This window comes from Pongo pygmaeus, chromosome 20 (genome assembly GCF_028885625.2).
Source record: "Pongo pygmaeus isolate AG05252 chromosome 20, NHGRI_mPonPyg2-v2.0_pri, whole genome shotgun sequence".
NCBI classification, from domain to species: Eukaryota; Metazoa; Chordata; class Mammalia; order Primates; family Hominidae; genus Pongo; species Pongo pygmaeus.
This window is the reverse complement of record NC_072393.2, coordinates 7,100,710-7,124,014: the sequence shown is the minus strand read 5'-3', so window position 1 is coordinate 7,124,014 and position 23,305 is coordinate 7,100,710. Positions and strand designations below refer to the sequence as shown.

General features: G+C 46.9%; 1 protein-coding gene across 4 annotated transcripts in view; it reads left to right on the top strand.

The window, feature by feature from the left end:
* INSR (insulin receptor) overlaps positions 1 to 21,342 on the top strand; it is a 181,233-nt gene extending 159,891 nt beyond the window's left edge. For 2 of the 4 annotated variants that reach the window (XM_054465662.2, XM_054465659.2), the window contains 9 exons: positions 1,217 to 1,376; positions 4,978 to 5,080; positions 7,280 to 7,347; positions 8,408 to 8,652; positions 10,651 to 10,761; positions 10,867 to 11,026; positions 12,899 to 13,028; positions 14,139 to 14,273; positions 16,193 to 21,342. In XM_054465662.2, coding sequence (XP_054321637.1) covers positions 1,217 to 1,376; positions 4,978 to 5,080; positions 7,280 to 7,347; positions 8,408 to 8,652; positions 10,651 to 10,761; positions 10,867 to 11,026; positions 12,899 to 13,028; positions 14,139 to 14,273; positions 16,193 to 16,547 — 1,467 coding nt within the window. In that variant the 3' untranslated portion in view covers positions 16,548 to 21,342. The remainder of the gene's footprint in view (positions 1 to 1,216; positions 1,377 to 4,977; positions 5,081 to 7,279; positions 7,348 to 8,407; positions 8,653 to 10,650; positions 10,762 to 10,866; positions 11,027 to 12,898; positions 13,029 to 14,138; positions 14,274 to 16,192) is intronic. The other 2 variants (XM_054465663.2, XM_054465660.2) reach the window with 1 other exon arrangement.
* Positions 21,343 to 23,305: the final 1,963 nt, after the last annotated feature.

The window sequence follows — 23,305 nt, the reverse complement described above, 5'->3', positions numbered from 1 at the left end:
GAGATGTGAATCAAAGGGTGCAAAGTTTCAGACAGGAGGAATATGTTCTAGGAATCCACTGCTCTGTAGATGAATGGTGACTATAGCTAATAACACATATTGCAAAATGGCTAGAAGAATAAATAGATTTTTAAATGTTCTCACAACAAAGAAATAAGTACATGAAGTGATGAGGATTTAATTAGCTTGTTTTAATCATTCCACAATTTATACTGTATCATAACTTTACACTATACCCCATACGTGTATACAACTATTATTTTATTTTTATTTGTTTATTTTAGAGACAGGGTCTAGCTCTGTCACCCAGGCTGGAGTGCAGTGGAGCCTTCATAGCTCACTTGACCTCCTGGGCTCAAGTGATTCTCCCACCTTAGCCTCCTGAGTAGCTGGGACTACAGGTGCGAACCATTGTGCCTGGCTAATTGTTCTATTTTCTGTGGAAATGGGGGTCTCGCTATGTTGCCCAGGTTGGTCTCTAACTCCTGGGCTCCAGCAATCTTCCCTTCACGGCCTCCCATAGGGCTGGGATTACAGGCACAAGCCACTGTGCCTGACCTATAATACTATTGTCAATTAAAAATAAAACAAATGATTTTTAGAAAGATAATATTATGGAAAATAATATTAATAGAAAATAGATAATAGGGCTGGGAGCTGTGGCTTACGCCTGTAATCTCAGCACTTTGGGAGGCCAAGGTGGGCGGATCACTTGAGGTCAGGAGTTTGAGACCAGCCTGGCCAACATGGTAAAACCCTGTCTTTACTGAAAATACAAAATTAGGCAGGCGTGGTGGTGAGCGCCTGTAATCCCAGATACTCGGGAGGCTGAGGCAAGAGAACCGCTTGAACCCGGGAGGCAGAGGTTGCAGTGAGCCGATAGAGCCATTGCACTCCAGCCTGGGCAACAAGAGTGAAACTCCATCTGAAAAAAAAAAAAAAAAAGGAAAAGAATCCATCAGGGTTTAATGCTCGGCTTCTGGCTTAGGAAGTCTGGCTCTTAACAATAATGATAACCTGTGCATATATCCTTATCCATAGCACTACGGTTATAAAGTTCTGCAATTCTCAAAGTTGCTTGTGTATCTTAGTCTGTGCTTTGCTGCATTGGTGTCATTTCTGAGCAGGATCCTGGCTGTGAGCTCCCTGCTAGGGGTGGACACTCCCAGATGTGCAAAGCTCAGCCACCCTCCTCCTCCTCCTCTCTTCCTTCCAGGAGCTGCATCTCTGCGTCTCCCGCAAGCACTTCGCTCTGGAACGGGGCTGCAGGCTGCGTGGGCTGTCGCCGGGGAACTACAGCGTGCGAGTCCGGGCCACCTCCCTTGCGGGCAACGGCTCCTGGACGGAACCCACCTATTTCTACGTGACAGACTATTGTAAGTCTCCATGGCAGCCTCAGCTGGCTGGGGCTGTGCTTAGCACTGAGCATGGTGGGACATTGCAGGGGATGACATGGAGAGGCCACGGGTGCTGGCCCTGGCCTTGACTCTCAGGCCTACCAGCTGCCGCTGTGCTTGCCCTCTCTGATCCTGCACTTTTTTTTTTTTTTTTTTTTTTTTGAGATGGAGGCTTGCTCTGGAGTGCAGTGGCACAATCTCAGCTCACTGTAGCCTCCACCTCCCGGGTTCAAGTGATTCTCCCACCTCAGCCTCACAGTAGCTGGGACTACAGGTGCATGCCACCACGCCCGGCTAATTTTTGTATTTTTAGTAGAGATGGCATTTCACCATGTTGGCCAGGCTGGTTTCAAACTCCTGACCTCAAGTGATCCACCCACCTCAGCCTCCCAAAGTGCTGGAATTACAGGCATAAGAGCCACCATGCCTGGCCCGATCCTGCACTTAAAAAAAAATGTTTCAGGTACTTGTGCAGTTCATTATATAAGTAAATTGTGGCTGGGTGCGGTGGCTCACACCTGTAATCCCAGCACTTTGGGAGGCTGAGGTGGGTGGATCACGAGGTCAGGAGATCGAGACCATCCTGGCCAACACGGTGAAATCCCATCTCTACTAAAAATACAAAAATAAATTAGCCAGGCATGGTGGCAGCCGCCTGTAGTCCCAGCTACTCAGGAGGCTGAGGCAGAAGAATGGCGTGAACCCGGGAAGCGGAGCTTGCAGTGAGCCGAGATCGTGCCACACTGTACTCCAGCCTGGGAGACACAGTGAGACTCTGTCTCAAAAAATAAAATAAAATAAAATAAGTAAATTGTGTGTTGTTGGGGGTTTGCTGTACAAATAATTTGTCACCCGTGTAATTAGCATAGTACCTGATAGGTCGTTTTTTGATCCTTTCCCTCTTCTTACCCACCACTCTCAAGTAGGCACCTGTGTTAGTCTGTACTCACACTACAATAAAGAAATACCTGGCTGGGTGTGGTGGGTCACGCCTGTAATCCCAGCACTTTGGGAGGCCGAGGTGAGTGGATCACTTGAGGTCAGCAGTTCGAGACCAGCCTGACCAACATGGTGAAACCCCATCTCTACCAAAAAATACAAAAATTAGCTGGGCATAGTGGTGTGCGCCCGCAGTCCCAGACACTTGGGAGGCTGAGGTGGGAGAATTGCTTGAACCCGGGAGGCAGAGGTTGCAGTGAGCCGAGATTGTGCCATTGCACTCCAGCCTGGGTGACAAAGCAGGACCCTGTGTCAAAAAAAAAGGAAAAAAAAAGAGAGACACAGAGAGGAAAGAAAGAAAGAGAAAGGAAGGGAAGGGAAAAGAAAAGAGAAAGAAAGCTAAAGAAAGAAAGAAAAAGAAAGGAAGGAAGGAAGAAAGAAAGAAAGAGTGAGAAAGAAAGAAAAAGAAAGAAACAGAAAAGAAAGAAAGAGGATGGGCATGGTGGCTCACGCCTGTAATCCCAGCATTTTGGGAGGCCATGGTGGGCAGATCATGAGGTCAGGAGTTCGAGACCAGCCTGGCTAATATGGTGGAACCCCGTTTCTACTAAAAATAAAAAAAATTAGCCAGGCGTGATGATGCGTGCCTGTAATCCCAGCTTCTCGGGAGGCTGAGGCAGGAGAATCACTTGAACCCGGGAGGCGGAGGTTGCAGTGAGCCGAGATTGCGCCACTGCACTCCAGCCTGGGTGACAGAGTAAGACTCTGTCTCAAAAAAAAAAAAAAAAAAAAAAAAGAAAGAAAGAAAAAGTAAAAGAGAGAGAGAGAAGGAAAAGGAAGGAAGGGAGGGAGGGAGGGAGGGAGGAAGGGAAAAGAGAAGAGAAGGGAAGAGAAGAGGCCTGAGACTGGGACTCAGTAATTTATAAAGAAAAGAGGTTTAATTGGCTCCTGGTTCTGCAGGCAGTACAGGAACCATGATGCTGGCATCTGCTCAGCTTCGGAGGAGGCCTCAAGAACACACTTTTTAAACAACCAGATCCCATGAGAACCCACCTGTTATACAGTACCCAGTAGGGATGTTGCTAACCCATTAGAAACCACCTCCATGATCCGGTCACCTCCCACCCAGCCACTCCTCCAACACTGGGGATTACATTTCAACAAGAGCTTTGGGTGGGGACACAGATCCAAACCATATCAGTCCTGGTGTCTACTTTTCCCTTCTTTCTGTCCATGTGTGCTCAGTGTCTCACTCTCACTTACAGGTGAGAACATGAGGTAGTTGGTTTTCTGTTCCTGTGTTAATTCAATTAGGATAATCACCTCCAGCTCCATTCATGTTGCTGCAAAGAACATGATTTCATTCTTTTTCATGGCTGTATAGTATTCCATGGTGTGCATGTATCACATTTTCTTTATCTGGCAATCCTGCACTTCCTCATCTGTACATGGAGATAATAACAGAACCACTTCAGGAGGTGGAGGGACATTTTAATGACACAAATGTTAAGTGCCTGGCACCTGTTGCTAGTGTCTCCATCTTTGTTATTAGAGTTTTTCGGCTGGGTGAGGTGGCTCACACCTGTAATCCCAGCACTTTGGGAGGCTGAGACAAGAGGACTGCTTGAGGATAGGCATTAGAGACCAGCCTGAGCAACATAGCGAGACTCTGTCTCCACAAAAATACAAAAATTAGCCAGCTGTGGTGGTGCATGCCTGTAATCCCAGCTACTTGGGAGGCTGAGACAGGAGGATCACTTGGGCCCAGAAGTTTGAGGTTGCGTGAACTGTGATCGTGCCCCTATACTCCAGCCTGGGTGACAGAGCAAGACCCTGTCTCTAAAAAATAAAAATTAAAAGAATTTTACATCTGTCAGAAGTCATGCTGGGATCGGGACTAGCTATGTAATTTGCAAGACGCAGTGAACAATGAAAATGCAGAGCTTCTTGCTTTAAAATTATTAAGAATTTGGCCGGGCATGGTGGCTCACGCCTGTCATCCCAGTACTTTGGGAGGCTGAGGCGGGAGGATCACCTGAGGTCAGGAGTTTGAGAGCAGCCTGGCCAATAAGGTGAAACCCCATCTCTACTAAAAAAATAAAAATTAGCCAGGTGTGATGGTACACGCCTATAATCCCAGCTACTTGGGAGGCTGAAGCAGGAGAATCTCTTAAACCCGGAAGGAGGAGGTTCCAGTGAGGCGAGATCGTGCCACTGAACTCTAGCCTGGGTGTCAGAGCAAGACTCCGTCACAAAAATAAGTAAATAAATAAAAATTAAAATAAAATGAATAAGCATTTCAGAGGGGCAACAGCAGAGCATTAAACTGACAGTATAGGATCCTGCATCTGCTGACTGAGATGTGGGAGGGGTGGAAATGAGCAGTGATTTGGGGCAGGAGTGGGGAACAGTGTGCTTCCAGAATACTGACCTCTGAGCCCACTGCCTGGTCCCACTGCACCTACGGGACTGTTTTGGGACTGCTGGAAAATCAGGGTGTGGAAGAGCAGCAGAGAGGCTCATGGACAAGAGAGGGAGGGAAGAGGGTGGCCCACCCATTCCAGGAGTAGATGTGATTTTTGATGTGAACTTTGTTGGAAACACATTGATATGAAACATATATTTTCTTATTCTATTTCAGTAGATGTCCCGTCAAATATTGCAAAAATTATCATCGGCCCCCTCATCTTTGTCTTTCTCTTCAGTGTTGTGATTGGAAGTATTTATCTATTCCTGAGAAAGAGGTGAGTTCAGTGAGTTCAGTGGTGTGCTGGGAACACTTGGTTCTCTGGGGGAAAACATGCCTTGATATAGGTATAGATATATTTAAGCTTATTATGAATTTTACTGATATAGGATGTGTAACATGCAATTTACAGATAATTGTCATAATATGATATACACAACTCTTTATTATAAATTCCCTCTAGCCAGTTGATTCTCACAGAACGTTTCTGGTTTTTTTGTTTTTGCCCAAACCTTTATATCCAAAGCCAACCTGTTATTGCAATTGATAAACAAGTAAAGCTCCAATGTGAATGTTGATTAATTTTTCAAAATTTACATTAAAGAGTAGGACTTGACTGGGCACAGTGGCTCACACCTGTAATCCTAGCACTTTGGGAGGCCAAGGCAAGTGAATCACCTGAGGTCAGGAGTTTGAGACCAGCCTGGCCAACATGGTGAAACCTCGTCTCTACTAAAAATACTAAAAAATTAACCGGCCATGGTGATGGGTGCCTGTAATCCCAGCTACTCAGGAGGCTGAGGCAGGAGAATTACTGAACCCTGGAGGTGGAGGTTGCAGTGAGCCGAAATCTCACCATTGCACTCTAGCCTGGGCGACAGAGGGAGACTCTGTCTCAGAAAAAAAAAAAAAAGTAGGACAAAACTGAAATAAGACATATATGTTCATCAGTGATATGAGTGACGTCTTTGCTGAGTCAGATGGTAATTTTTAAATATCAGAAGAACATTTTATTAATGTTTTGTGCCACGTGCAACATCACAGTTGCAGACATGACACGATTTTAAGTTTAATCTACATGATTAAACATTTTTCTTGGCTGGGCACAGTGGCTCACACCTGTAATCCCAGCACTTTGGGAGGCCGAGGCGGGCGTATCATGAGGTCAGGAGTTTGAGACCAGCCTGACCAACATGGTGAAACCCCATCTCCACTAAAAATACAAAAATTAGCAGGGTGTGGAGGTGTGCGCCTGTAATCCCAGCTCCTCAGGAGGCTGAAGCAGGAGAATCGCTTGAACCTGGGAGGCTGAGATTGCAGTGAGCCAAGATCGCACCATTGCACTCCAGTCTGGGCAAGACAGCGAGACTGTCTCAAAAACAAAATGAAACAAACAAAAAACCATTTTTCTCATCACCTTCTCAAGCCTGGACAAACAACAGAACAACAAATCCAGTCCCGAGTTATAGCATTTGCCAGTTTCTGTAATGTAAATATTCCCAGCATGTCTAATTTCAAGCTGTAGACATAATATTACTGAGTGCAGTGTTGGAAAGAGATACATAATAGCTCCCCATTGAATCCACCCTACGGATACAATATGGTGTATAAATGATACAACGTAAATAACCTCAACTGCATTGATTATAGTAAAATGTAGTATGAGAGTTAGGAAGTGATGAGTTTTGAACTTGTATTGTCTTTGCTTTTAGGATAATTTATTTAATTGTAAGCCTCTATAATTTACATTTTTTGTTCTATTTGGAAGGCATTGTACAATTTAATCTTTAATGATGCTTGTATTTAACAACTGGCTCACTAGTTTCCTGAAAATTTAATAAATGTTTCTCATCAGTCAGGATGAGCTCGCTCTAGAACAGTACTGGGTGAGTGGTTTTTAAGTGTTACATGGATGGCCATAAGTTATAATAAAAGCCAGCCAGAGCCCTGCATGGTCGTACACATCTGTAGTCCCAGCCACTCGGGAGGATGAGGCAGGAGGATCACTTGAGACCAAGAGTTCAAGACCAGCCTGGGCAACATAGTGAGACCCTGTCTCTATGAAATTTTAAAAATTAGCCAGGTGTAGTGGTGAGCACCTGTATTCCCAGCTATTCAGAAAGCTGAGGTGGGAGGATCTCTGGAGCCCAGAAGGTTGAGACTGCAGTGAGCTATGATTATACCACTGCCCTCCAGCCACAACACAGCAAGACTGCAACTCTGAAATGTAAAAACAAAAACAAAAAAAACCACCCAGGGAGGGATGAGTGCTCCCATGTTGATGCACTTAAGTACCTGTCTGATGGGCTTCCATTCAAAACATAAAGGTCCCCCATCCCTGCCCTAGACTGCATCTAGGATTATGGGGATTCTGCTGGTAAGGGCTGCCATTTGCCCTGGGGAGTCTTGTATGAAACACCTTTCTGCAGAGTCCCATGAGAATCTCAAGGTAACGTGCCTCGTTTTTCTCCTCCAGGCAGCCAGATGGGCCGCTGGGACCGCTTTACGCTTCTTCAAACCCTGAGTATCTCAGTGCCAGTGATGGTGAGTACCATCCCTTCCCTGTGGGTGGCCAGAACCCTACTCATCAGTTTCCTTTGCCTTCACTATTGAGTGAGAGTGAAGGATGGGTTCCCCAGGGAGGCCAAGAAAAGCCCTCTTATTCATTTGAGTTTGCCAAACTGCCCTTGCTGCAGAAACCTCATTACTGTGTGCATCTGGACACATGGTATTTGGCACCTGCCTGAATGGGCTCATCTAGCTGGTCTGGGACCCTTGGACAGGGTCGACCATTTGGACTGGGCTCAGCTGGGCAGTTCTTCTTCTGGTCTTGCCTGGCTTCACCCATGTAGCTATGTTTTGCTGGTGTGTCAGCTAGCGCTCAGTAGTCTTAGATGATTTCACTCACATGTCTGGTGGTCAGCAGGCTGGGTGGTCCCAAGGTGGGAACCCTAAGCTGGGGGAGGCTGAGCCTCACTCTGTCCATGTAGCCTCTTAGGCTCCAGCAGGCTGGCTCAGGCTTCATTGCATGGTCCTCTGTTGGTTCCTAGTAGCAAGGGAGGGCAAGCTCCAGGGCAATAGTCCATTCCAAATCTCTGCTTGGGTCATTCTTGTTGATTCCCATTGACCAAAATAACTCACAAGGCCATGCCCAGGGCCAAGGGGTGGTGAGATAGACTCCACATTTTCATGGGAAGAGCTCCAAGTATCCTGGCTTTTTTTTTTCCCCAACCTATTACAACCTGTCTTCCATCCCCTTGGCACTTTGCAGAAACAGTAGTCTCAGGTGGGAAGTAGCATCATTCTGTAGCAAGGGTCTAAAATCAGACAAGAAGGATGGGGATGCAGGTTTGCCTCAGGACATATTGGCCAGGATCTTGGACCGGTTGTGGCTCCCTCCTTGAGTCTCTGCCATGCCCTCTCTCCATGGGTGCAGATGCCTGTCCTGTTCTCGGCCATATGCCCAGTGCCCAGCATGGGTCCTGGATCACAGAACTCATTTCATGAGTGTTTTCGAGGGGGTTTGGGTGAGGGCTTGGGTGGAAGGTGGCTGCAGACCCCCAAGGGATCCGCCAAGGATGCTGTGTAGATAAGTGAGAAGTAGTGTTTCCATGCTCTGTGTACGTGCCGGACGAGTGGGAGGTGCCTCGAGAGAAGATAACCCTCCTTCGAGAGCTGGGGCAGGGCTCCTTCGGCATGGTATATGAGGGCAACGCCAGGGACATCATCAAGGGTGAGGCAGAGACCCGTGTGGCGGTGAAGACGGTCAACGAGTCAGCCAGTCTCCGAGAGCGGATTGAATTCCTCAATGAGGCCTCGGTCATGAAGGGCTTCACCTGCCATCACGTGGTGAGTCCAGCAGGGATGGGACATGGGCTGGCTTTCCTGACCCTTCCCTCTCTCTGCCTCCTCCTCCTGCACAGAGCGACAGAGGACACAGGGTGTAACCTCCTACCCACCCCCCACTCCACTAAGCTTCCCATCCTAGAGGTGCGAGGAGGGATTGTTCCCTTCTCAAATCCCATCCTCTCCCACTTTGCCTGGAACCAGACTCTATCACTGTCTCATCACTTTCTGGAATGTTTCATTGCTTTCCAGAATCTTTCATCACTTTCTGGAATCTTCCATCATTTTCTGGAATCTTCCACCACTTTCTGGAATCTTCCATCATTTTCCAGAATCTTCCATTGCTTTTTAGACTCTTGCATTTCTTGCTTTTTCCTGGCTCCTTTGTAACCCAGGACCACACAGAGGTCCACCTGATACCACCTGCCCTCGTTCCTACTCTCCTTTGAAGGCAGAACAAACTCTTCCTGCCTTTCTGCTCCTTTGTTTCTCTTTGAGTCCCATGTGCTTTTATCCTTGCCACACATATTTATGGGGCATTTAAAGCCCTGCTCTTGTCCCTGTGATACAGTGGATACCTGCCCCTGTAGTAGAGCTTCCAAAACAGCAGGTGGAGACAGACTCCAAAACCTTTATTTTTATTTTATATATATATGTGTATATATATATGTGTGTGTGTATATATATATGTGTGTATATATATGTGTATATATATATGTGTGTGTATATATATATATATATATATATTTTTTTTTTTTTTTTTTTGAGATGGAGTCTTGCTTTGTTGTCCAGGCTGGAGTGCAGTGGCACAATCTCAACTCACTGCAAGCTCCACCTCCCGGGTTCACGCTATTCTCCTGTCTCAGCCTCCCGAGTAGCTGGGACTACAGGTGCCCGCCACCACACCCAGCTAATTTTTTTGTATTTTCAGTAGAGACAGGGTTTCACTGTGTTAGCCAGGATGGTCTTGATCTCCTGACCTCGTGATCCGCCCACTTCGGCCTCCCAAAGTGCTGGGATTACAGGCGTCAGCCACCATGCCCAGCCTATTTTTATATATTTTTAAGACAGAGTCTCTCTCTGTTGCCCAGGGTGGAGTGCAGTGGCACAATCTCGGCTCACTGCAACCTCTGCCTCCCAGGTTCAAGCAACTCTCCTGCGGCGGCCTCCTGAGTAGCTGGGATAACAGGAGCCCACCACCACACCCAGCTAATTTTTGTATTTTTAGTAGAGACGGGTTTTCGCCATGTTGGCCAGGCTGCTCTTGAACTCCTGACTTCAGGTGATCCACCAGCCTCAGCCTCCCAAAGTGCTGGGATTATAGGCATAAGCCACTGCCCCTGGCTGACTCCAAACCCTTTATACATTAGGAGAAAATGCTATGGAAACATGAAAAAAGGGAGGAAAGGAGGGTTGGACAGGGGTGTATTTGAGCAAAGACTTAAAGGACATGAGGAGCTGGGCCCTGTGGATGTGGCAGGGAACAGAGAGCCAGGCAGAGGGAATGGTTAAAATACAAAGGACTGACCGGGTGCGGTGGCTGTAATCCCAGTACTTTGGGAGGCTGAGGCAGGTGGATCACCAGAGGTCGGGAGTTCAAGACCAGCCTGACCAACATGGAGAAATCCTGTCTCTACTAAAAATACAAAAATTAGCTGGGTGTGGTGGCAGGCACCAGTAACCCCAGCTACTTGGGAGACTGAGGCAGGAGAATTACTTGAACCCGGGAGGCAAAGGTAGCAGTGAGCCGAGATCACACCACTGCACTCTAGCCTGGGTAACAGCTAGATTCCGTCTCGAAAATTAAAAAAAAAAAAAAAAATACAAAGGCCTATCTGTCTGCTGTCCAGGCAGGTCTGTCTGCTCTCCTAGACCAGGGCTAAGCACGCGGCATCCAGGCCACAGGGTGCTGTGTGTGACATAGACGCCAGGGAGGGAGGAGAACCTTGGTGAGTCGAATCACGGACCCTCCTCCAAGAACCCTGGTTGCTTGCTCCACAGGTGCGCCTCCTGGGAGTGGTGTCCAAGGGCCAGCCCACGCTGGTGGTGATGGAGCTGATGGCTCATGGAGACCTGAAGAGCTACCTCCGTTCTCTGCGGCCAGAGGCTGAGGTGAGCTGCTTCGGGGGACCCAGCGGGGTACTCGGTGGGGCACCCGCTCCTGGCCTCCTCAGATCCCAGTGCTGCTGAAACACCAACCCCGTGTTTCTGTTTTAGAATAATCCTGGCCGCCCTCCGCCTACCCTGCAAGAGATGATTCAGATGGCGGCAGAGATTGCTGACGGGATGGCCTACCTGAACGCCAAGAAGTTTGTGCATCGGGACCTGGCAGCGAGAAACTGCATGGTCGCCCATGATTTTACTGTCAAAATTGGAGGTTCGTCTGGCTTTCTGCTTTGAAAACATAACGACCCATGCCAGGTTTGATTTCAGAAGGAGGTTGTCTATAATGAGCCACTAAGTCTTTTCTGATAGTATAAAGGGGCAAGATAGTTCTTTTTGTTTTTTGTTTTTGTGGGGGTTTTTTGTTGTTGTTGTTGTTGTCTGTTTTTTGCTTTTGTTTTTGAGACAGAGTCTTACTCTATCGCCCAGGCTGGAGTGCAGTGGCGCGATCTCGGCTCACTGCAACCTCTGCCTCCTGGGTTCAAGTGATTCACCTGCCTCAGCCTTCTGAGTAGCTGGGACTACAGGTGTGCGCCACCACACCCAGCTAAAATTTTTGTATTTTTAGTGGAGACGGGGTTTCACCATGTTGGCCAGGATAGTCTTGATCTCCTGACCTTGTGATCCTCCTGCCTCAGCCTCCCAAAGTGCTGGGATTACAGGCATGAGCCACTGCACCGGCTTTTTTTTTTTCTTTTTTCTGAGATGGAGTCTTGCTATGTTGCCCAGGCTGGAGTCCAGTGACAGGATCTCGGCTCACTGAAACCTCCACCTCTTGGATTCAAGCGATTCTCCTGCCCCAGCCTCCTGAGTAGCTAGGATTACAGGCGTGCGCCACCACACCCAGCTACTTTTTGTATTTTTAGTAGAGACGGAGTTTCACCGTGTAGGCCAAGATGGTCTCAAACTCCTGACCTCAAATGATCCACCTGTGTTGGCCTCCCAAAGCACTGGGATTACAGACATGAGCCACTGTGCCTGGCTGGGCAAGATTTTGGATGGGGACCCCCCCCCAGCTGTCTAATTGCATGTATTGATAAACTTACTTACTCATTCACTTCTTTAAAAGATATTTGTAGGACTGGGGGTCCCGCCTGTAATCTCAGTGCTTTGGAAGTCCAATATGTAAAGACTGCTTGAGTCCAGGAGTTTGAGACCAGCCTGGGCAGCATAGCAAGACTTCATCCCCTTGAAAAAATTTTTTAAAAAGTGGGGTGTGGTGGTACACACCTGTGGTCCCAGCTACTCAGGAGGCTGGGGTGGGAGGATTGCTTGAGCCTAGGAGGTGGAGGCTGCAGTGAGCTGTGACTGCATCGCTGCACTCCAGCCTGGGCGACAGTGAGACGCTATTTCAAAAAACAAATAAAAAAGGAATATAGAGGGGACTAGAGCAGCGTGAGATGTGAGGATGAGAAGAGAGGCAGAAACGAGACCCAGAAGGACCTTGCGTGTCATGGCAAGTCATCTTGACATTATCTTACGTTAGCAAGGGGCAGCAGGAAGTGATATGATTCTATTATGACTCAAAAAGACATCTCCTGGCCAGGCGCGGTGGCTCACCCCTGTAATCCCAGCACTTTGGGAGGCTGAGGTGGGCAGATTACCTGAGCTCAGGAGTTCGAGACCAGCCTGGTCAACACGGTGAAACCCTGTCTCTACTCAAAATACAAAACATTAGCTAGACATGGTGGCAGACAGCTGTAATCTCAGCTACTCAGGAGGCTGAGGCAGGAGAATTGTTTGAATCAGGGAGGTAGAGGTTGCAGTGAGCCAAGATTGCACCACTGCACTCCAGCCTGGAGGACAGAGTGAGACTCCATATCAAAAAAAAAAAAGAAAAATGTAGCTTCTTTGTCATTTGGTACCTTCTTTTCCCTCCCTTTAAACAGTAGCCCATCTTCCCCCTTCACTTCCCCATGCGTACCCTCAGAATCCATTCTTACTGGATTTGGCCACCACCCAGGTGGGCACAGACGTGGGCCAGGTGAACCCCTCTTAGGGCTCTGTGAGAGGTGGGGCAGTCAGGATGGCAGATGCTAGGACCAAGGCTGAAGGTTAAGAGCGTGTAAACCTTTCATGTTGTCAGACTTTGGAATGACCAGAGACATCTATGAAACGGATTACTACCGGAAAGGGGGTAAGGGTCTGCTCCCTGTACGGTGGATGGCGCCGGAGTCCCTGAAGGATGGGGTCTTTACCACTTCTTCTGACATGTGGTGAGTTGTGTGTGGATGGGTGGATGGATGCTGGGCTGGAATTCCAGGTGCTAGTGACAGCCAAGAGCGGGGGAAGGAAACCTGCCATCCTCCTGGACGCCCCATCAAGGATAGGAAGGCAGCGTCCTGTCTGAGGATCTTCCCACAGCTACTCTTATGTCCTGACTAATCCTGTAGGCATTGTGAACCCCGAAAATCTGAGACAGGTCTCAGTTAATTTAGGAAGTTTATCTTGCCAAGGTTGAGGACATGTGCCCGTGGCACAGCCTCAGGTGGTCCTGAGGACAGGTGCCCAAGGTGGTCAGAGCACAGTTTGGTTTTATACATTTTAGGGAGACATGAGACATCAGTCAACATATATAAGATGAACATTGGTTCGGTCTGGAAAGACGGGACAACTCGAAGCGGGGAGGGAGCTTCCAGGTTGTAGGTAGATAAGAGACAAATGGTTGCATTCTTTTGAGTTTCTGATGAGCCTCTCCAAAGAAGCCAATCAGATATGCAGGTATCTCAGTGAGCAGAGTGGAGACTCTGAATAGACTGGGAGGCAGGTTTGTCCAAGCAGTTCCCAGCTGGACTTTTTCCTTGAGTTTAGTGATTTGGGAGCCCCAAATTGATTTCCTTTCACAGCATTTATGATCTGCAGCATGAATTGTTTTATTAAGTGGCCAACCACGTTCTAGAAACCAAGAGATGTGTGTGTTTGTGTGTTTGCATGTGTATGTGTGTGTATGTGTGTTTGCGTGTGTTTGCGTGTGTATTTGCATGTGTGCGCACGCGTGTGTTTGTGTGTTTGCATGTGTATGTGTGTGCATATGTGTGCATGTGTGTTCGTGTGTTTGTGTGTATTTGCATGTGTGTGCATGTGTGTTTGTGTTTGCGTGTATGTGTTTGCATGTGTGCGCCTGTGTGCTAGTTTGCCTGTGTGTGTTTGCGTGTGTGCGTGTTTGTGTGTGTGTGTATGTTTGCATGTATGTTGTGTGTTTGCATGTGTGTGCTTGCGTATGTGTGTTTGTGTATGTGTTTGCATGTGTGTTTGCGTGTGTGTGTTTGCGTGTGTGTGTGTGTATAAATGGCTTCTTTGTTACTACTCTCAACTGTCATTGGCAGGTCCTTTGGCGTGGTCCTTTGGGAAATCACCAGCTTGGCAGAACAGCCTTACCAAGGCCTGTCTAATGAACAGGTGTTGAAATTTGTCATGGATGGAGGGTATCTGGATCAACCCGACAACTGTCCAGAGAGAGTGTAAGTGTAGAAAGGGTTTAAGGTGTGTGAGGTGTTCGTTGAAAGGGTATTGCCCTTTACACTTGTGCTTGGTTTTGCCTTTCCTATGTCTACACGCTCACTGTGTTTTCATGCTATATGTTACAGATGTGTTTGTGTTTGCATAGCTTGTCTTTACATGCGTGCTTGCATTTGCATATTGCATTGTGGTACACACACTTGAGTTTCCATATATGCTACATGTATGCTTACATTTGCATATTATATATTTACATAGGTATTTATGTTGGCATATTATATGTTTATGTGTGCATCAGCACATGTACACCTTGTTTACATATCATTAGCACACGTGTTTGCATATGTGTTTATGTTTGCATATTATGTCTTTACCTGCAAGCTTGTGTTTGCAAATCATATGATTGTATCTTTGGAAGGTCACACAAAAAACCCGTAGCAGTAGTTATCTTGGGAGAAGGGAACTGGAGACCTGGGGTCGGGGGAGAGAGACCTATGTTTGCCTGTTAATTTTTTTTTTTTTTTTTTTTGAGATGGAGTCTTGCTCTGTCGTCCAGGCTGGAGTGCAGTGGCGCGATCTCGGCTCACTGCAAGCTCCGCCTCCGGGTTCACGCCATTCTCCTGCCTCAGCCTCCCGAGTAGCTGGGACTACAGGCGCCCGCCACTGCGCCAGGCTAATTTTTTTTTTTTTTTTTTTTTGTATTTTTAGTAGAAACGGGGTTTCACCGTGGTCTCGATCTCCTGACCTCGTGATCCGCCCACCTCGGCCTCCGCGCTCAGCTGCCTGTTAATTCTTTATACACTTAAAATTTTGTCAGGTGGCTGGGCATGGGTGGCTCACGCCTGTAATCCCAGCAATTTGGGAGACCGAGGTGAATGATCACCTAAGGTCAGGAGTTCAAGACCAGCCTGGCCAACATGGTGAAACCCCGTCTCTATTAAAAATATAAAAATTACCCAGGCGCGGTGGTAGGCGCCTGTAATCCCAGCTACTCAGGAGGCTGAGGCAGGAGAATTGCTTGAATCGGGGAGACAGAGGTTGCAGTGAGCAGAGACTGCGCCATTGCACTGCAGCCTGGGTGACAGAGTGATGAAGTCTCACTCTGTCACCCAGGCTGGTAGAGTGCAGTGGTGCAATCACAGCTCACTGCAACCTTGAACTCGTGGACTCAGCCTCCTGGCTCAGCCTCCCAAAGTGCTGGGATTACTCTTGACCCAGTTTTGAAATGAGGCAGCCCTTTTCAAAACCATCTTTCAGGCTGGACAGGATGGCTCATGCCTGGAATCTCAGTGCTTTGGGAGGTTGAGGCAGGAGGATGGCATGAGCCCAGGAGTTCGAGGCTGCAATTAGCTATAATTGTGCCACTGCCCTCCATCCTGGTGACAAAGTGAGAAACCCTGTCTCAAAAAAAAAAAAAAAAAAAAGCGGCCATGCATGGTGGCTCACACCTGTAATCCCAGCACCTTGGGAGGCCAAGGTGGGTGGATCGTTTGAGCCTAGGAGTTTGAGGCCAGCCTGGGCAACATAGCAAAACCCTGTCTCTGCAAAAAGTACAAAAATTAGCTAGGCATGGTGGTGCACACCTGTGGTCCCAGCTACTTGGGAGGCCAAGGTGAGAGGATTGCTTGAGCCTAGGAGGCAGAGGCTGCAGTGAGCTGTGATCATGCCACTGCACTCCAGCCTGGGTGACAGAATGAGATGCTGTGTCCAAAATAAGAAGAAGAAAAGCAAAAAGAAAACACCATCTCTCAGCACCTCTAGCATTGCTATTTCTGCCTTGACAATTGTCCACATACACAGCCAGCACCTGATGTGAGCACGTGTGGTCCGTGGGTGTTGGCTGCAGGGACAAGGGTGGGGGTTGGGAGGATGCTTGGCTGGGCCCCCAGACTCACCCAGGACGTGTCCTTCTGCCCCGCAGCACTGACCTCATGCGCATGTGCTGGCAATTCAACCCCAAGATGAGGCCAACCTTCCTGGAGATTGTCAACCTGCTCAAGGACGACCTGCACCCCAGCTTTCCGGAGGTGTCGTTCTTCCACAGCGAGGAGAACAAGGCTCCCGAGAGTGAGGAGCTGGAGATGGAGTTTGAGGACATGGAGAATGTGCCCCTGGACCGTTCCTCGCACTGTCAGAGGGAGGAGGCGGGGGGCCGGGATGGAGGGTCCTCGCTAGGTTTCAAGCGGAGCTACGAGGAACACATCCCTTACACACACATGAACGGAGGCAAGAAAAACGGGCGGATTCTGACCTTGCCTCGGTCCAATCCTTCCTAACAGTGCCTACCGTGGCGGGGGCAGGCAGGGGTTCCCATTTTCGCTTTCCTCTGGTTTGAAAGCCTCTGGAAAACTCAGGATTCTCACTACTCTACCATGTCCGATGGAGTTCAGAGATCGTTCCTATACATTTCTGTTCATCTTAAGATGGACTCGTTTGGTTACCAATTTAACTAGTCCTGCAGAGGATTTAACTGTGAACCTGGAGGGCAAGGGGTTTCCACAGTTGCTGCTCCTTTGGGGCAACGACGGTTTCAGACCAGGACTTTGTGTTTTTTCGTTTCCCCCACCCGCCCCCAGCAGATGGAAACAAAGCACCTGTTTTTACAAATTCTTTTTTTTTTTTTTTTTTTTTTTTTTTTTGCTGGTGTCTGAGCTGCAGTATAAAAGACAAAACTTCCTGTTTGTGGAACAAAAGTTCAAAAGAAAAAACAAAACAAAAACACCCAGCCCTGTTCCAGGAGAATTTCAAGTTTTACAGATTGGGCTTCAAGATGGTTTTTTTTTTTTTTTTTTTTTTCCTCATCCAGGCTGAAGGATTTTTTTTTTTTCTTTACAAAATGAGTTCCTCAAATTGACCAATAGCTGCTGCTTTCATACTTTGGATAAGGGTCTGTGGTCCCGGCGTGTGCTCACGTGTGTATGCACGTGTGTGTCCATTAGACACGGCTGATGTGTGTGCAAAGTATCCATGCGGAGTTGATGCTTTGGGAATTGGCTCATGAAGGTTCTTCTCAAGGGTGCGAGCTCATGTCCCCCTCTCTCCTTCCTTCTTATTGACTGGGAGACTGTGCTCTCGACAGATTCTTCTTGTGTCGGAAGTCTAGCCTCAGGTTTCTGTCCTCCCTTCACGTTGGTGGCCAAGGGAGGAGCATTTCATTTGGAGTGATTATGAATCTTTTCAAGACCAAACCAAGCTAGGACATTAAAAAAAAAAAAAAAAGAAAGAAAGAAAAAACAAAATGGAAAAAGGGGGAAAAAAAAGAACTGAGATGACAGAGTTTTGAGAATATATTTGTAACATATTTAATTTTTAAAGTCTCTGGTATTAGCCTCATAAGTTATTGACTATTCCCCGGGGTTGGCGGGGAGTGGGGACATGAGTTGGTCTGCCTGTTGTGGGGCCGGGAAGGGGAGGGAGTCAGGCTCAAGTGGCCTTTTTGTTTGGTCTTAAAGGCATCCATTTCTGGAAATGAAGCCACGTTCGCTGCTAACACTTTTGGACGTTGTGGGGCCACGTGGAGTGTGTGACAGACTAGGTTTTATGGATGGTCTGGTTCAGGTACCAGGTCTGCTGGAAGGTTCCTGTTCGGATAAGCTGGTAGCTACCTAGCTCTGAGCCTGCCTTCAAGAACCCCTGTGTTCATCCTCTGGTTCTCTGTGTGTACCTCTTATGGCATTTCCTCTCCCGGGTGTGAACATCCTACCGTTATTGCGCAAACCCAAGAACGTCAGATCCCAAAGCGCAACAACCTGGATGGACTTTGGGAACATCTAAGCAATATAAGAGAGAGGTGCACTGAGAGTACATCTTGGTCCCCTCCACCTTGAGAGCATCTGACGGTCCTCAGTACTGAACTCCCGGAAGCTGCTCTGAGCCCGGTGACCTCATCTGGGCCAGGTGTGGTGCCTGAGCAGAATGCTCAGGCGCTTACAATGTTGCAATCCCTAAGAGAGTAGAGTCTGGAGGAGAAACCGTGAGAAAGACTTTTCACACCACCAAGAACTTCCGAATGGGCGTGAATCCACCGTTTCTTCTCTTTGCAAAAAGAACCACCACAGCTGCTCAATGAACACAGTGAACTCATCACTTTGGTTCATCAAAAAATCGTCACCCATGCATTATTCCTGAGTGCATTTTCTTACAACTTTTTGACTGCTTCCTTTTCTTCTTAAGAGTTGTGGGCTTAAGAATGGGATAGAGTCATAATGGCAACCTCCAAGCCCTCTCAATTCTTGATTAAGAACACAGGTAGACATGAATCCCAATTGTCTATTGCTATCTTATTTATATGATTTGGGAAAATACAGCATATAAAAATATTGCTGAGGAGCCTCAGTGATTGGGTACAAGAAGCAAGAGTACAGAAATTATTTTTGCCAAATTTATTTTGTAAATATGAGGGTCTGTACCTAAATTAAAAAAACAAACAAACACGTAGATCTAGGTATTTTGTTCTCTTCTTAGTAAATTTGTAGTGGTTGTATACTACACTAGCTGCAATTTTCACATTTTTCTAATTCAGAAAGGTTTTTCTTATATTAGGGGAAAAAGTATTTATTTTAATATATAAAATCACTCTGAAAATCACTCTCATAAAAAATGGAGCGCATGTAAATTTTTATCAAAGAAAAATAAACAGGTGAATGGGGATAGTGATTTTCTTTTTTCAGCACAGTCTACCTCAGTGTATTGTTAAGATGTGATTCAATCATGGACATCTTTGAGATTTCAGAATTCTACCTGGAACCGGTCTGAATCAGGGAACGTGTGTATCAGCTGATTCGAATGCCAGGGACCAGTAAGAATTTTGAGGGAGGGAGTTGGGATGGAGAAGGTATGGCCTTTATGTGAGCATAGATCCTTTTCTTCCTGGTAATATTCTCTGAATTTAATCTTCCTTTAAAAAAAAATTCTCCATCTATTGTCACTATGTTCCCCAAACATAAACTAAGTTCCAGGCTGTCATGATGTATCTGATATATGGGGTACACCCACAAGGTGTACCTTCCTTTGGTGAGAGATGGCTGCTGGGGCAAAGACGGGCTTTGGTTCAGAACAAGCATTCCCACCTGTTCCATGGAATCCCCCTGAAGTGAGCACAAAGGTGCCCTGGGCTCCCTGATGGTTTATTCCCACTCCTTTCAGGCTGGTGATACACCTTACACACAAACACCTAATGCAATGTCTTTTCAAATTCTCCAAGTGGGATGGGAGCATGTGGGGGAAATTCCAATCCAAAACCCATTAATGTGCTGAATACTTTTTTTTTTTTTTTTTTGCAACAACACCTTGGACCTCTGTGTTGGGGTTTGATTGACCTCAAGCTGATATTATTGGACCTTGTGCAGCTTTGATAACCCATGTGAGAGTCTAGGCAGGGCCAGTGGGGCTCAAATCTTGCTGCTCTTGTACTTTTAGGCACTGCCCTTGCAGACTCACCTTTCTCCACCTGCCCTGGAGAAAGGTAGGGTGTGCTGGGCCTGCCCCTTGCAAATGGGGTTCACCAGTTTCATTTATTTGACTCTACTGCCTCAGTGAAAAGAGCAAACAGCTATTGGGTTGCAAGCCTCTTTTGACATTAGGAAATGTTGACTTTGTAACAATAAAACTTTGGTCCTAGAAAGACACGGTTGTCCTCGGAGTTTGTAGTGTTAAGTTGCAACAACAACAACAACAACAAAAAGCAACAAAACCAGCTTAGGGTAACACTTTTTGTTGCTTGTTTTTAAAGATGTCTCCCTATGATTAAAACCCTTTTCATTAATGTAGTGAAAGCCACACAGGAGTTTCTTCTTCCAGAAGGAGAATACCAAGCACGTCACTTTCTCTCTGCATCAGTGATGTCAAATATGCATCAGAAAATGTTCAGTTTTTGGGAGCTGTCCTAGGTGCTGTTCCATCATTGGAAGTAGTGAGAAAGGGATGCACTGCTGCTTGTCTGGATATAGGCTGAGGATGATTGAGAGAAGCTGTGGGAATTGACACAAGGGTCTGCACAGGTCATCCTGTGACTCTGGGGATTATGTTACCAATTGACGGACAGATCTTTCACTGTATCCTACCAGGGCAGGTAGTCCACCAAGAAATGTGCTTATTGGATTGGGAGGTGTTTATTTGTAGTCCGCTGTAACACGTGTGAAAGAGCAGGAGCGTCAACAGCATATGACTTGCGCTGGTCATCTGGTAAATGGATGTACTTTAGTTCCAGAGGTAATCATTTCTCTCCTTCACAGTGGGTGAAAGTTTAGGGTTAAATGTCCTTTGAGTGTCACCTGGTGAGTCCTTGACACCTTAGGCTCTTCAGAAACGATGGTTTTGTTGAGGATGGGGAACAGGGAATGCCGATTTTATATACGTGGTACACGTAGAGGAGTGTCACTTCAGAAAATCTTCCAGCATGTTCTTCAGAATATTAATTTATATGAGAGGTGAGGTTGGGAATGAAAAGAACAGGTCAGCACTTTTCTTTTTTTTTTCCTAGAACATACAAAAGAACATGGTGGACTTTCAGGGGGCTGCAATGGAAGGTGAATATTTCCTTAAGGGTCCCTGAGAAATGGGGGTGAGGTGAGGGGACACAACGGCTTTTTGAGCTTACTTTTGCCTTCTGATACCAGTCAAGGTCCAGAACCAGCCACCAGCCAAATTTCTGTCTGGGTGTGGGCCACTGAAAATCCTTGTTAAAAGCCAGATCACAAATCTGGGGCTCTTGGTCCCATTGGAGAAGGAAGGAGGAGCCTCAAAATAAGTGTGCATCCATGCACATATTAAGGAACGGCTTGTTTAGTCTTTACACTTTGCCTGAAAGTTGCTGCTCCTCGTCCCTTTGTGTGCCTGGGAGGCCTTGGCCCTGTGCGTTGGCAACGCAGGATCAAATGTACCGCAGCTTTTGCAGAAAACAACTCAGAAACACAAAACCCACCAACAGCTCAATTATTTTTTCAATGTTTTCCTACAAGAGCCAAGTAGCACCATGTACAGAAGACGCCTTTTTTTTTTGGAATATTGAAATCGTTCTGCATGTAAAATATGGGATAATGACCTGTTTATATTAAAATTCTGATTAAATTATCTGAGAATATGCTTGTTTTTGTGTGGTGTCCCAGTAAGGACCTGTCATGTGGTCGGGGGATGTGGCTATGAGTTGGGCTGTGTTAAGGAAAACCTCTTGGAATATGTAGGTACCTTTTTTTAGAGGAGAAAAACACCTAGATTCTTCCACACATGAAAAGGGAGGTTAAATAACTGCTACCAGCAGAGTTGATGACTCGCAGGGACGTACTTGTATGGCCAAACTGGTGATTTAAAAATATTGCACTATTTCCATACCGTTTGGTAAGTAAGCGCTTCCCCAGGGTCTCCCAGACCTCCCCATGGTCCAGCCACTAAAGGGTTCACTCCGAGAATACCAATGAACTTTTAAGATCTTGCTCTATTCTGATATGCAGGAAACTCACATGTGAAATATTTTCAACGTCATCCTGGGAATGGAGATCTGTTCCCAGGTTGGGAGGACAGGTGAGTGACCATGGGTTAGACCATGGCATTGAAAGCCTTTTGAATAGTCTTTCTTGAGCAGCTTAAAACAGCAACCGTTTATTTATTTTCTTTTTTTGTTTGTTTGTTTTCTTTTTTGTTCGTTTTTTGAGATGGAGTCTCACTCTGTTGCCCAGGCTGGAGGACAGTGGTGCAATCTCAGCTCACTGCAACTCTGTCTCCCGGGTTCAAGCAATTCTCCTGCCTCAGCCTCCTGAGTAGCTGGGATTACAGGTGTGCACCACCATGCCCAGCTAATTTTGTATTTTTAGTTTCATCATATTGGCCAGACTGGTCTCAAACTCCCGACCTCAGGTGATCCGCCTGCCCCGGCCTCCCAAAGTGCTGGGATTACAGGTGTGAGCCACCACACCCAGCCTTATTATTATTATCATTATTATGTTTGTATTTTTAGTAGAGACGGGTTTTCGCCATGTCGCCCAGGCTGGTCTTGAACTCCTGTTCTCAAGCGATCTGTCCACTTCGGCCTCCCAAAGTGCTGGGATTACAGGTATGAGCCACGGTGCCTGGCCAATTTCTTACAGTTTTATGTGTTGATTGGGTGGTTCTTCCGGGAACAGCCTCACTCCTGTGCTAAGGCCTCTGCTGGGAGAGCCAGGATTGTTTGTCTCCCAGGAGGTTCACTCAGGCTTGTTCATATGGTGGCGGTTGCAGGGATACCCAGGCGGAAGAAACAAAAAGCCCCTAAATGCAAACGTTTTCCAGACTTCTGCTCGTGTGATATTTGCTACTGTCCCGTTGCCCAAAGTAAGTCCCATGGCCAAACCCAGAGTCAGCTTTGGAGAGGACTGTCCAAGGATGCAGATAACAGGTGATGTGAACCAACTAGAGTCCAATCCTGCAATAATCTTCCACTCCTTTACCCTCCTATCATTATTATTATATTTTTTTTAATAATATAAAAGTGGGCCGGGTGCGGTGGCTCATGCCTGTAATCCCAGCCGTTTGGGAGGCCGAGGCGGGCTGAGCACAAGGTCAGGAGATCGAGACCTTGGCCAGGAGATCACCTGGCCAACATGGTGAAACCCCATCTCTACTAAAAACACAAAAATTAGCTGGGCGTGGTGGCGGGCGCCTGTAGTCCCAGCTACTCGGGAGGCTGAGGCAGGAGAATCGCTTGAACCTGGGAGGCAGGGGTTGCAGTGATCTGAGATCACGCCACTGTACTCCAGCCTGGCAACAGAGCGAGACTCTGTCTCAAAAATAAAAAATAAAATAAATACTACTACTACTACTAATAATATAAAGGTAAAGTTCTCACTTTACCCTCTTATTATTATTATTATTCCTTGTTTTTGAGATGGGAGAAATAGCAGTATGGATGATGACAGGGATAATCCAGTCATCAGAGGGAAAAGAGATGAAGGAAGGGGATCACTAGATCTATGTCCTTAAGCAAACAAGTGATGATGAGATCTACGGCACAGGTGGAGGGGTTGACCTTAGCTAAAGTGCAAAGTATGTGGGCTGTGGAATC